Source organism: Gastrolobium bilobum, unplaced genomic scaffold, assembly GCF_033153095.1.
Source record: "Gastrolobium bilobum isolate Gb01-03AN ecotype WA unplaced genomic scaffold, APGP_CSIRO_Gbil_v1 utg8685, whole genome shotgun sequence".
Taxonomy (NCBI): domain Eukaryota; kingdom Viridiplantae; phylum Streptophyta; class Magnoliopsida; order Fabales; family Fabaceae; genus Gastrolobium; species Gastrolobium bilobum.
Genome location: NW_026898457.1, coordinates 447388 through 458815, shown reverse-complemented (window position 1 = coordinate 458815; position 11428 = coordinate 447388). Strand labels below are relative to the sequence as shown.

At 34.0% G+C, this 11428-nt stretch overlaps 2 protein-coding genes across 3 annotated transcripts; one reads left to right on the top strand and one right to left on the bottom strand.

The window, feature by feature from the left end:
• Positions 1-6102: 6102 nt before the first annotated feature.
• On the top strand, positions 6103-8226 carry LOC133316499 (uncharacterized). 2 transcript variants are annotated; one of them, XM_061518257.1, is made up of 2 exons: positions 6103-6469; positions 6581-8226. In XM_061518257.1, exon 2 carries the CDS (start codon positions 6609-6611, stop codon positions 8022-8024), a length of 1416 nt encoding a protein of 471 aa, XP_061374241.1. In that variant the 5' UTR covers positions 6103-6469; positions 6581-6608; the 3' UTR covers positions 8025-8226. The 2 variants fall into 2 exon arrangements, with proteins under 2 accessions (XP_061374241.1, XP_061374242.1); XM_061518258.1 differs by having other exon boundaries at positions 6557-8226.
• Positions 8227-8484: 258 nt separating this feature from the next.
• Positions 8485-11428, bottom strand: LOC133316501 (probable E3 ubiquitin-protein ligase LOG2). The gene is made up of 3 exons (XM_061518259.1): positions 10641-11428; positions 9151-9646; positions 8485-8877 (listed from the first exon to the last, which is right to left on the bottom strand). Exons 1-3 carry the CDS (start codon positions 11051-11053, stop codon positions 8737-8739), a joined length of 1050 nt encoding a protein of 349 aa, XP_061374243.1. The 5' UTR covers positions 11054-11428; the 3' UTR covers positions 8485-8736.

Genomic DNA, 11428 nt, shown 5'->3' with positions numbered 1-11428 from the left:
CCACTTTCTCTCTCCCATGCTTGACAGAGGTATTACCTCTCTAAATACCTCTATCACACATTGAAGGGGGATCATCTTCTCTTCTTCACTCTCATGCTGTTACTCTACCTTTATGAAGGGTCACCTTAGCCATCTTCACACACATTTTCGCCTTTTTACGTACAGCATTATGCGAAGTTTCATAAGGGCCTTAGTCTCTACCATTATCATTATGAACATCCCTAGATTGATATACTTTATCCTCCATGGGGTACATTTATGAACCCTCCAGTTGACCAGTGTTTGATTTTCATGATATTTGCCTTTTGAGTGTTGTGTGTGAGGTTTTTCACCTTTACTTGTGAACTTCTATCTTCACTGTTTTCTTTGTATTTCAAGTGGCCCTTATCATTATTTTCCTTTGAGATGGCTGCCTTATGCAAGTATGTTGAGAGTTGTAGTATTTGTTCAAGTGTTATTGCACCAAAGTATGTCTTTGCAAGAGCGAATTATTTCACGTGTTACTTATCAGGACATGTTATATGAGAGGATTTTAATCATTCATAGATAAAGCAATGGTGATAATTTTGTTACTCCTTATCTAATATTTTTCCATCTCATCTCTCATAATTATTAATTTATCTATAAATAATTAGAATCATTTCACATAACATAATTACTTTAAATAACACATGAGATCATGCATTCACGTACCTTCGCACCTCTTGACTTGACACACTGGGTGAATGAACACGGTCTCAATCTCGGATGAACAACAGTCTTGGGACAGTGGCTTCTCCAAAAAGTTAAAATAAAATATGTTTTCGCAATTTCCAAACATTTAAGACAAAAACAATTACAATTATATATAAAAGTAGTAAATTTCCACTGAAATGTAAAAATCAGTAAATTGTTAATATATAAATATTAATATAATTATGCACGAAAGTATAATTTACTTATATCACGCGCAAGTTTTCTACACTTCTATTATTTAAATTTTTTATATAAAATAAAATTTAGTTAATATAGTTTGTTGGATTGAAAATTCTCCTTAATTAGATCAAGTTTACAAAATTTTGAGACACTGTTAATGTAAAATTTCAACATTATCTTTTAATGGTGTGTTAATATATTATTAAAATAATTAAACATCTCAAGTAAATATTTTGATAGGAAAACTTTTTTAATCATTATTCCAAAATAGATGATAATATGTAAAAAAAAAAGTATACTAATAATGCGCCAAAAATGAATCCTTATAAATTTTTAACAACAAGCATGCTAATTTTTATTTTTTTAATGTTTTGTTAATAAAAACGTTGGCATATTATTTGAAGCAGAAAAAATGAATTTTAAGATTTTGCAAATGAGTATTTTAAGACTCCGGCTAAAAAAAATAATTATATCATATTTAAATATAAAAAATTTAACTCTTATTTAATTAATTAAAGCAATTTATTCTCAATATTTTGAAATATATGTAGTTTCAGAAAAAAAAATTCTTTGTTTTAGTTTATTTGCGTTTTAGAAGATTAGGGGCAGTTTCGATGAGCTTTTCTTTTTCAAATTTTTTTTTGTATATTACTATTTTTAGAAATATTTTTTCAAAAAAGTAAATGTATTCTGTGTTTGAATATAGTATCCAAAGAGTATTTTTAATTAATTTTTTTTTTTTGGAATGTCATAAAGAAAAAGGCGCCTTTTATGTATAAAATTATCAAAAACGACTTGTCAAAATACAAACATATATATATATATATATATATATATATATATATATATATATTTATTTGGGTTTTAGATGGACGATAAAATTAAATTTCAGTGGAATTACATTAACCTTTGACTTCAACTTTTTTCAAAAGTGAGGAATCTTTGGCTGAAAGAGGTCAGCATCATTTTGTTTACCGAAAAAGAAGAAGCAGTGATCAGCATCATTTTAGTTTTTTTTTTTTTAAATTACATTAAAATACACATATAAAATGAAAACACTTTTACTTTTGATAAAATGCGGGTTCCTGAAAAAAAAAAATCCCATGTAAACAGACTCTACATATTTTCAACTTTATCCTTATTATTAATGTTTTTACTAAATAAAATAAGATTTAGTATTAATGAAGAGATAATATTTCAATATTTTAATTGAAGAAAATTGCTTAAATGCAGTCAAATTCACTTGAATTTAAGATTATTTTGTAATTTTCTTAATTTTATTATGGTAAACAACATTTGTTACAAAACAGCATTATTTTAAAAGGCTAATAAATACCTTTTAACCAATGCTCTTAATAGTTAACAACCTTGAATGTTAATTTTGGCTTTTTAACTATTGTGCCCTAAATTAAATTAAAAAATATTATTTTGCCTCTGTTCTAAAATATGTTATCTATCTGTTTCTATTTGACTGTTAACCGAGCTATATACTCAAGTATAGGATCCTTATACTCGAGTATATTGCATGAAATAGTAAATACTCGAGTACAGGACTTGATACTCGAATATTGTTCGTCATATGAGTTTTTATGAACATTTACTCGAGTATAAAACTTCGATACTTGAGTATGGGACCATATACTAGAGTGTATGAGTCATGTATTCGAGTACATGATGACTAAATCCTCTACTGAAATTTGTCAATGTGTAGCTCTCGAAAAGTTATGTGAAATAAAAAAAGCATCTTATTCGGACTCCCGAGTCAAAAGTTATAGCCTTCCAAAGTTTTACGATTAAATTTTTTCCACAAATTTTTTTGGTTTAAACAAGTTTGTACAGTCATATACTAATAATATTGGACTTGACTCAGGTGTCATGAGGAGGAGCTTTGTGGGTATTACAAAACTTATTTGCATTACAAAATTTTGAAAATTTTACCGAAAAACCTCGTAAGAGATTTGGTCCAAATTTTTTTCCAAAAATTGCTTCTTTGTGCCTCATTTGGCATATTTTATTTTTACGAATGATGTTATTTAAATTTTTACTTTCCAACACTGACAAATAATATTCTGAAAATTTGCGAACTTATAGGCTCTCGAAAAGTTATATGGAATATAAAAACAGCACCTGATTCGGACACTCAAGTCAAAAGTTATGGTCTTAAGAAATTTTATGGTTAAATATTTTTCCATAAGATTTTTTGGAACAAACAAGCTTCTATAATAATATATTCATAATATTTGACATTCCTCGAGTGATCTGAGGAGAAGTTTTGTGGATATTACAAAACCTATTTTCATTACAAATTTTTTGAAAATTTTACAGTAAAACTTCAAAAATTTAACTTTTGACTCGGGTGTCGAATCAAGTGCTTTTTTTATTTTACATAAATTTTTTAGAGCTATGTGTTGTCAAATTTTTGTAGGGCATGTGTCACCATATACTCGAGTATATTGTGCCATACTCGAGTATCATGTTTATATTCGAGTGTAAATTCATGATACTTGATTTACTCGAATATATTAGTCATATACTCGAGTATGAAGGCCAGTCAAAGATCAAACAGGAACAGATTGATATTATATTTAAGAAAAATATCATGTTTTTTAAATAATTTAAAAATGAGAGCAAAGTGATAAATTTTAATTTAATTAAGAGCAAAATGAAAAAAAAAAAAACGTGTTAATTTGGCTTCCCGGTATGCATAATATTTGAAGGAAATTACTATAAACGCTCTAGCGCAAACCCGTTGAGGTGGTGTTTGGTATAGGTTTTTTGAGAGGATAGCTAGGCATCTGAAAGAGGTATTATGTGTTGTCCATGTTTGGTAGAAGAGAATCCAAAATTTACCTACCAAACTTAGTTGCCCAGCCTTTTAGTATTGTGTGGAAAAATTGACAATTTTTTTTTTGCAAGCAACCCACTTCTCATGTGGTATTCATGATAACCACCTAAATGAGAGATAGAAGATGAAGTAAACGGACCAATATACCCACTCCAAGAACTCGCTGTGAGTGGTGAAGGACCGTACAAATGGTTCTGAAATTCAAATGGATGGTTCTTGATTTTGTGATTAAATTGTTGACGAGATGATTTGGTTCTTGAAATCCAAATATACCCACTTCTCTTTCAAAACTCGACTATGAATATATATATATATATATATATATATATATATATATTACAAGATGATTTGGTTACTTTTCGTGATTATATGATTTGTTTGTTGAGATGCTTAGCCGTCTGAACCATATATTGTGAACTTCAGGCAGACAACCGTATTTGTTATTTAAATATTAAAGGTTACTTTTGTAATTTTATATCATTTACCCATCAATATTCTATCATCAATCAAACATAGACTTTATAAATCTTACCTAATTTGTCCGGTAAATTTTTTTCTAACCAACAACTTTTTTTTTACATTTTCCTACCAAACTCACTTTCCAACTATTTCCCTATCAATTACATTTCCCTAGTATTCGAAAAATTTCTCCTCAACCAAACGCCCCTAAATGTTTTGTGGGATAAGGATTCAAAATTTAAAATTAAAATATTATTATTATTATTATTTTGTGAATCTCAATATATACATAAAATTAAAAAAGCATTCAGACATGGATAAATAAAAATTGGTCAATGTCGACATGCATACTTTCAGGGAAGAGAATGTTTGTGTGGATTGATTGACAAACTTATCTTTGATATGGAGGATAGTCCGTATCAAATCTGGAGGGATCCTTCTCCTGATATTTTAGTGATCTTACTGCTGTCTGTAGGAATAGGACAATGGTGTGTAGGAGTTAGTTTAATTTCTTTTCTGTTTTCTCTTGGGCTTAGCCTTCTGTTTACCAAAAAAAAAAAAAAATTTAAAAAGCATTCATCCGTCATAAGCGATGGGCGTTGAAACCGTGGATTGTTTTGTACCATAACTCAAGTCAAGTTGGAAAAGTTTTCTTTATGGCGTTTAATCAAAGCAGTGGAGTGCATTATGGGTTTGCTAATGAGTTCAATCATGCAATTAAGCACCTTATTGATTAAATTAGTCCACTTGTCAATTTTTCATTTCAGCCATTTGAGTTTAGAATAAAGGTCCCTTGAAAGCATCATCCATCGAGAATCGTGATCATTTCTCCCTTTCTTTAATCCAATAAAGTTTCCAATACCGCAGTGTGCAGGGTGTCCTTTCATTTCTCCCCAATTATATAGTTTGTCAAATATTTCTTATTCCATTTAATGCGTACGGTGTTAATCATGAAACAAGGTGCTGTATATACAACTTAATTGCTTCTTCTAACTTTGTGTTAATATTATAATTTAATGCACCATATCAATGGGAGAAGTTATTGGTCTGGCATTAAACTTCATGATTTCACCTGTCGAAAAAATAGTGAATCTGATTCTTAAAAATCACAATTTTTTAAATAGTAAAGAGATTCAAAATAAATCAGATTAATTAGGTCTATTAGAACTTTAAACACTGGTTAATAAAAAATCGACAACTATTTATTCAAGTTATAAAGAACTTGTTCCTCTTAATTTGGGGTTTCAAGTTCTAATCATGGAAATGAAAAAAAATATCTTAAAATCATCCCCTTATAATAAATCCGACTATGTTCAAATAATCGATCAACTAAGTTAATACATTAACAAATATACAAGTTGAACTTGCCACATAAATATATACAAATAATATATGTTTATAGGACCGATCGTGGTTGGTGTAGACTCTTTGGTATTTCTAAACTAAATGATGTTCACTTTCACTTACTAGAACCAACTAAACACACGCGTCGACATTTCCAATGGATCAATTCTTGTCAACAAGTTTTCGGAAATTACTTAAAACCCGAATAATTTTAAATTTATGTACATTAAATCCCTTAAGGAATCTTTTAGCCAAATCTCTCAATTTTCATGATAAGGTTGCAAATAATAATTAAAAATAAATACTATTCTCTTATTTTATTATATTTTCTTATTTCACTTAATAAAAAGATCAGAAAATAAGTTAAAAGAGATAAATAATTTAATTTTTTTCACAAAGGATAAAGTAATATATTAAATATTTAATATTTTTTAAGGATCTTCCATATCATGCCACGTAAACATAGGATACGAGGGTGCCCCACATCACATTACATTATTCATCGTTGGCATTCTCACTGCATATACGTTCCCTATGATGTTTCTTTCCTACATGTTCCCTACCCCTGATCCACTCTCACCAGTTCACACTCCACTCCACAACCAATCCTTGCCTTTCCATCTTAATCTTCTTCTTCTACTTCTTATACCACAAATTCTGATTCCCCATCATCTTCTTTGGATCTAGCAAGGGTTTTCAGAAGAAGTAAAAAAGCTCCTTAACATTGTTACTACTAGATTGAAGCTGAGATTTTCAAGGATGAGCTAATCTCATGTGACAAATGTGGAGATTGAATCCACCAAACATGGGTTGGGGATGGTACTCAAAGAGGGTTCCAAGGAGGGTCTGGTTATGGTTCCAAATCTCAATGGGTGTCCTTGTGGCTAGGAATCACACTTCTTCCAGGTTTGTATTTTCCATTTCCACCTTTCACAACTTCGTTTATCAAAATATGTGTCTCTTCCTTGACAAGTCACTTTGTGAACTTCATAGACTTTGCTCTTCTGGGTACTACAGGATTTGAGGGAAAGAAACAAAAGTTTCCATGGATTCCAAGGGCTTCAAGTTCCGCATCCTTAGCGGGTCTATAGCGAGGTGTGTGTTTTTCCGTGCATTGTTTCTTGCCTTTGCTGTTTCCATCGTTTCTCTGCTTCGAATCCTACCTACCCTCGATTTGGGATCTTTGGCTCCGAAGAACTATGTTGACTGTGTCAACGATTCAGAATCACATGCCAAAAATGGCACTTCGACTCCTGGTTCCTACTTGTTCCAGAGTCGGATCCTCCACAGCTTCTGGGGTTCCTTTGACTCCGAGAATTGCAAGAAAGACATAAACTTGACTTTCAGTGTAGTCACAGAGCTAATGGGTAAAGGGTTATTGGATTGCGGCGCAAAAAGTCTCTGCATTGGAGAAGGTTCAGACATGGTTGTCTTGGCAATGCAACATTTAGGATTCTCCGGAGTCAGTGGTGTACACAAGCACCGTTTGTTCTCCTTCAACATGAAGAAAATCGTGTACATGCTTGAGTACCAGGACTCTTCTTTTGATTTCGTGTTCTCCAAGGATGTAGACAAGGTTTCAGTCCCTTCATTGCTCGTGCTTGAGGTTGAGCGCATCCTTAAGCCTGGTGGAATCGGTGCCTTGCTTGTGTCAGCTACCTCAGTGTCATCATTGTTGAGATCTTCCAGCGTCGTGCATGTTGGTTATGTCAATGAGTTTAGCCTTGTAGTTTTCAAGAAAAGATCTGAAAACACAAGCTCCTTCTTCTATCATTATGGCCTTCCAGCAGATTGTGTAAGTGTTACCTTCACCAAGCCTCTCGTGGAGCTCATGGAGCCTCTTGTGGAGGAAACACCACTTTCAGGGTATGAGAAAAGCATATCCTATTTGCCTAATTTTGTGGACGTTTCTAGTAGGAAGCGTTTGGTGTATATTGATATGGGGGTAGGGGAGCTACTGAACACAGATGTCACTGATTGGTTCCCACCTTCTTATCCTATTGATCAGAAAGCTTTCAATGTGTATTTTGTTCATTACAACACTTCCATTCTGTTGTCCTATGTGAAACAACCTCGTGTCTCCTTTGTTTATCATCCGGGATTGGCTGGGAAGGTTGAAGCCAAAGCTGGTGTGGATGGAGACTTGGATCCTTTTTTGGGAGAGGAAGAGTTTGATTTCCTTGACTGGTTCAAAGAAACTGTGCAGCATGCTGATTTTGTGGTCCTGAAGATGAATGCAGGGAAAGTTGAAATGAAGTTCCTCTCAGATATATTTGAAAGTGGAGCTATTTGCTTTGTTGATGAGCTATTTCTCAGTTGCTCAGACAGTGGAGATGTTAAAAGTAAAACTATGAGCAGCAAGGAACACTGCATGGATATTTATAGGGGTCTCAGAAGCAATGGTGTCTATGTCCATCAATGGTGGGATACTAAATTACATCAAGGGCCTCAGGTGTCATAGATATGATGATTGTCGCGTGAGATAAATTGTATCTGTTTTGTGTGTTTGATGTATTGGATAACAGAACAACAATCTTAGTAGTGTTGTATTTGTTGTTTGTCAAGAATGTAGGATGCTAATGTTGATGCACTGAGCTGCATGCTTTGTATTTTCTTTTTCTTTTCTTTTTTTTAACAAAGTTTAATGGCAAGTAAAAATTGTCTGGATCATTAAATTTTTTTTACAATGAGACGTGCTATCCAATACTTCTGCATAAAAGTACATGAAGGGTGAGGAGTTTGTGAACATAAAAGCTAGTCAATAAGCATTTTGCAAGCCAAAACACAGATAACAATACCTTGAAAGTCAGAAATGTTTTTCTAATCTTAAACCTTTAGCGTAAAAAGAAAAGAAAAGAAAAGAAAAGAAAGAAATATAAAAGAAGAATAAAAAGATGTTGTTAGAAGAGAAGGTGAGAAACACAAGTAAATGATGTTCAGAAGGAAAGCCATTTAGAAATTAGAAGTACAACCAAACAAGCATGGAGGAGGCATTTGCTTATACAAGTTGGGTGCAATGCCAGCCTATTGTCCATGTCAAACAGCATTTCATACATAAATTCCACTTTCTACTTTTTTTTTTTATTATTGGAAAAACCTGAGAAAGTAAGGGATAAGTATTTAACTATAACAGTTGGACTGTACAGGAAGCTTGTGTCATTGACACTTGATCTTCACTCCTCAGGCTCGGGCTTGCGCTCGGCCTCAGGCTCAGGCCCAACTTTCATCTCCAAAAGCCTCTCAACTGGTTGTCTGCAGATTGGACATCTATTTGTCTGGAGCCTCAAAACCTTTGCACATCCGCTACACATGCACTACAACAAGGAAACAATCCATCCAAAGTATATCAAAGGAGGACTCAAGGACTGATTAGTTTTCCACAGTTAAAGTTGAGCAAAAATAATCATCATTTTGCTAAGACTGATGAGCGACAAGAGTAACTTAAGAGTTGAAATAAAGAGGAATTACATGGATATCATTTAACACTTGAAAGCACATTAATACTCATGATATCAATGACTACCATCAGCATCATTCTGTGAACCAATCAAAGAAAAATTAATTCAAACAAGGGAAACTGTAAATACCATGTGGCGGCAGGGAAGGACCGTGGTGTCCCTAGGTTCTGACAAGCAAATAACGCACTCTTTTCCTGGGTCATTCCCATCCAAGTCACTCTCTACTGAATTTCCAATACCATATATCTCCTGCAGCTCATACCTCATTTCATTCACCCACAAGATCTGCTTAACAACCTTCACCTGGAGTTCTCCTTTCTCCTTCTCAAACACTGCTTGAGTTATATGAGAATTTGTGTTACCAGATGTTGGAGTTGCATTTGATCCTTCATGATCGCCAGAGGATGCATCTGCCTTAACTACTACAGGATAGACATCCATGTCACCCACTTGCAGTAACTCAGACTCCTCAAATTTTGAAAAATCAATACCAGTTCCAGCTGGCTGCCTAAACTTCTGGCCAAGACCTTGCTGGAAATTTACTGTCACGGGCGCAAGAACATTTTCCTTCATTGGAGTAATAATGCAACCTTCACCTTCTTTTGCAAAGAAAAGTATGGTGATGCTGTTTTGGAGAGAGAGAAAAAAAAAAAAAAAAAACCATTAGATCAAACCCCTCACACAGATGGCAATTTAGCCTTTAACAGCACTAATATCGAATACATAATCTAAATTAGACATGCATTAAGTCAACCCATGGTAGTTAAAGGTGAAAGACTCCCTAGGGGGTTTAATGCCTTGACAGGCACTCAAAGATTGGTGATTTGACCGTAATAACAACTATTAGCATAAGTATATCAGGAAACTACTGTTCTTTAAGCCGTTGTTCATGTAAAATAACCTTAGCTTTCAAACTGACACATTATTGGCAACTAATTTCTCAACTCAGTTGACAATCTCACTTGCCATCAATGTGTACTAAATAAATAACTTCATTTTCAATTGTTAGAACTTAGAAGGCAACGCTTCATGCCCAATACAATAAGTGATTTCTTCACCTCCAGTAAAAAAACTAGCATAAAAAAGGCACTCTCAGTAACATCAATGGACATTCTCAAATAGATGCAAACTTAGGTGTCATATTGTCCACGGTGTGATCAGATTGAAATCCAAAATATATCAAACGGGGGAAAAAATAAAAATAAAAAAAGCAAACAAGGGAGTGTTTATAAGCAATGTTGATTATGAAATGAAGATAATCTGTCATGATGGCAATCTTTAACAGCGATAGACTTTGCTTTTCAATCGGGCTCTCCAGATTGTCAAAGGAATTTGAACCCTAGCAACACATAGACATGCTTATTCAGTAAATCACCAAATACACGCGAAAACAAAAACTCTAAAGTATCAACTGATTTCATGTACAATTCTGTTTATATCTATATTTTTCATTTGGAAAATACTATATAAAACCTGTAAACATTCAACAACACTCTCTAAAACTTAGCATCTTGCATATAATTACCAACACATGATGCATTAGAAACCAAAAAAATATATTATAATATTACATGAGTATTATTATATCATCATCATAAAATGAGGGAAAACAGAGTTACCTCCCAGAAGCGGTGGCATCAAACGTGAAAGACACAAGGAAACTTCCAGGATTTTCCTCATCAGGTTCAATCCTCAGAGTCTCCTTCTTGATGTTGACATCGTTCTTCATAGTAGCCACCTTCTGATGCTCAACATAGGGCGCAGGTCGCGGCGGCAGTGGCGGGTAACGCCCCGCCATTGGGTCTATCACCGGACGGTGATGGTGGTCGTACGGTGCCGGCAAAGTTGTCGGCGGCGGGGGATAGTAACCGGGATAGTTGTGATACGGCGTAGCCGCCACGGCGGGGTACACGAATCGGCTGGCAGTGATTTCCGGCGGCGGCGGCGGAATCACCGGTGGAGGAGGAGGATGAATCCGCCTGCCCCTCGCGCTGCCACTGTTTCTCCGACCACTACTTCCTATGTTACCCATGGAAAATGGAGAAAATTACCAGAATAACCCAGAAAAGCTTTTCTTTTTCTTTTAATTTTCTATATATATGTTTCCGGGCTATTGATAATATTCTGCAGAAGGGGTGGAAAAAAATCGAAACTTCGAAGCATAGAAAAAAAAGGGTGAGAAAATAAAGGGAATGCAAGAACGTTTGAAATGGGTTTTGTTGTGGTTGTTCAAAGGATGTTATGAGAAGTGCAGAAAAAACTATTTAGATATTTGTTGGATGGATCAAGGAGGAGCATTGAGGGTATAATGGGATTGCGTAAAGCTCCACCCAGCAAGAGGGGGCACCTTTGATGAGGGATGAGACTTTAACGCTTTGATAAAGTAGCCTACTTTTTTTTTTTTGTG